The 1,529-nt window shown below is 44.2% G+C and overlaps 1 protein-coding gene across 2 annotated transcripts in view; it reads right to left on the reverse strand.

The window, feature by feature from the left end:
• Positions 1-1,529, reverse strand: part of LOC106521122 (WD repeat-containing protein 37) — a gene marked incomplete at its 3' end in the record, with an annotated part of 16,232 nt that overhangs the window by 11,818 nt on the left and 2,885 nt on the right. For both annotated transcript variants that reach the window (XM_014013544.1, XM_014013543.1), the window contains 1 exon segment: positions 438-534. In XM_014013544.1, the coding sequence (XP_013868998.1) occupies positions 438-534 (97 nt within the window).

Consider the following 1,529-nt stretch of genomic DNA (forward strand, 5'->3'; position numbering starts at 1 on the left):
ACTGTTGTCAGTCTTTAATTTACACATTTACGTCGGCAGAAATATTCTGATAATCCTGTTGGAGGAGGCTCAAAACTGCTGTCGCTAGCTGCTGCTACTAGGTGTTTGCAATGAATAAATAAATAAATTTCTACAGAATTACTGTGTAGGGTGAAATTGACGGTAGTATAAAAATGCTTAAAATAATTTTTGTAGATTATTGGGATGGGAGCTGTTTTAAGGTGACAGCAACCCACTTTCGTTTTGCCTTGTTTTGAATTAGCCATTAGCTCGCCAAGTCTATCAGAATTAAACTGTTTCTCCACACTAAAGGTGTTCAAAGAGCGACCTAAAGCAGGTAAGACAGTAACTTTTCATACCCTTTCCACAGAATCTCTTTCCAAAACCTTGAATACACCCCCCCCCACCCCCCAAGTTCGATAAAGCCAGAAACTCACGCTCAAGGTTCTCGATGTAGAGAGTCTCAAACTCACGCTCAATCTGGCTAAAAAGGTCAAGGAGGTTGTTCCGCAGCGCGAAGGGCAGCTTGGAGTCCTGGATACAGAGAGAAACTATAAARTAGGCTCAGACAGTAAAAAACATTTGGAAAAAAAATAAAACAGGGAAACTTGACTCATTTTCCCATCCTCTTCAAGTGTCCCTGATGTCACTTTGTACAAACAGCTAAATTCAAACCCATGTTGATTTTTACTCTCCGATTCGGACACGACACTTACCACAGGTGTATAAYATGCTGAGCTACAACTACTGAGAGACAAGTTTGAAGTACTTGTTAAATAAACACCCTTCAACAAAGTGGAAGTCTTAATCTCGGGGCAAACACAGCCTGCGTGTCAACTACATCAGCAGCTGCTCCATCAACGATCACCTACGTGCAATCTCTACAACCTGCCTCACCTCCATGGAGAGCTCCTCCTTGATACGGCAGTTATCAGCTGGTCAACAGTTTCACCCAGACTGACACGCACAGAGACCCCAAAGCTTCCATGAAAACAGAAACCTGCCTCCCCATCACCCTCTCTGTTGGAACACGTGAGCTGAATCCACTGTGACGTTCGCAGCCTGAACATTCAGGCAAGCGCCTCACGTCAACTCGCTCCAGAGAGAGGGGGAAAAAAAGGTAAATTAGGAAATAACAGGCAGCACTTAGAAAATCCAAAGCTGCTTAGTCTCTGAACTTAAACCTGTGTGTTGCACTTTGGTCAATAATGAGAGCATTAAAAGAGCAGGAGAAAACATGCTGTGTTGTATATGGCCTCATAAAGCTGCGTGTGGATGTGGTGAGTGTGTGTGTGTGTCTCTGTGTGTGTGTTTGTGTGTGTGTGTGTGTGTGTATGTGTGTGTGTGTGTGGAGGGGGGGTTGACTGAGTACATAAACAGCCTGAATGTCTTGGCAACAAACAAAAAGAACTGTTGAAAAGACTAATCAAACCCGGACAAGCGGCCCATATTAAAACTTGATGAGACAACAGAGGACTGCAAGCTGAGCTCCGGCTTCTTTAGCAGCTGATCAGGTGGGTGGGTGGGGC

This window comes from Austrofundulus limnaeus, unplaced genomic scaffold (genome assembly GCF_001266775.1).
Source record: "Austrofundulus limnaeus strain Quisiro unplaced genomic scaffold, Austrofundulus_limnaeus-1.0 Scaffold103, whole genome shotgun sequence".
NCBI lineage: Eukaryota > Metazoa > Chordata > Actinopteri > Cyprinodontiformes > Rivulidae > Austrofundulus > Austrofundulus limnaeus.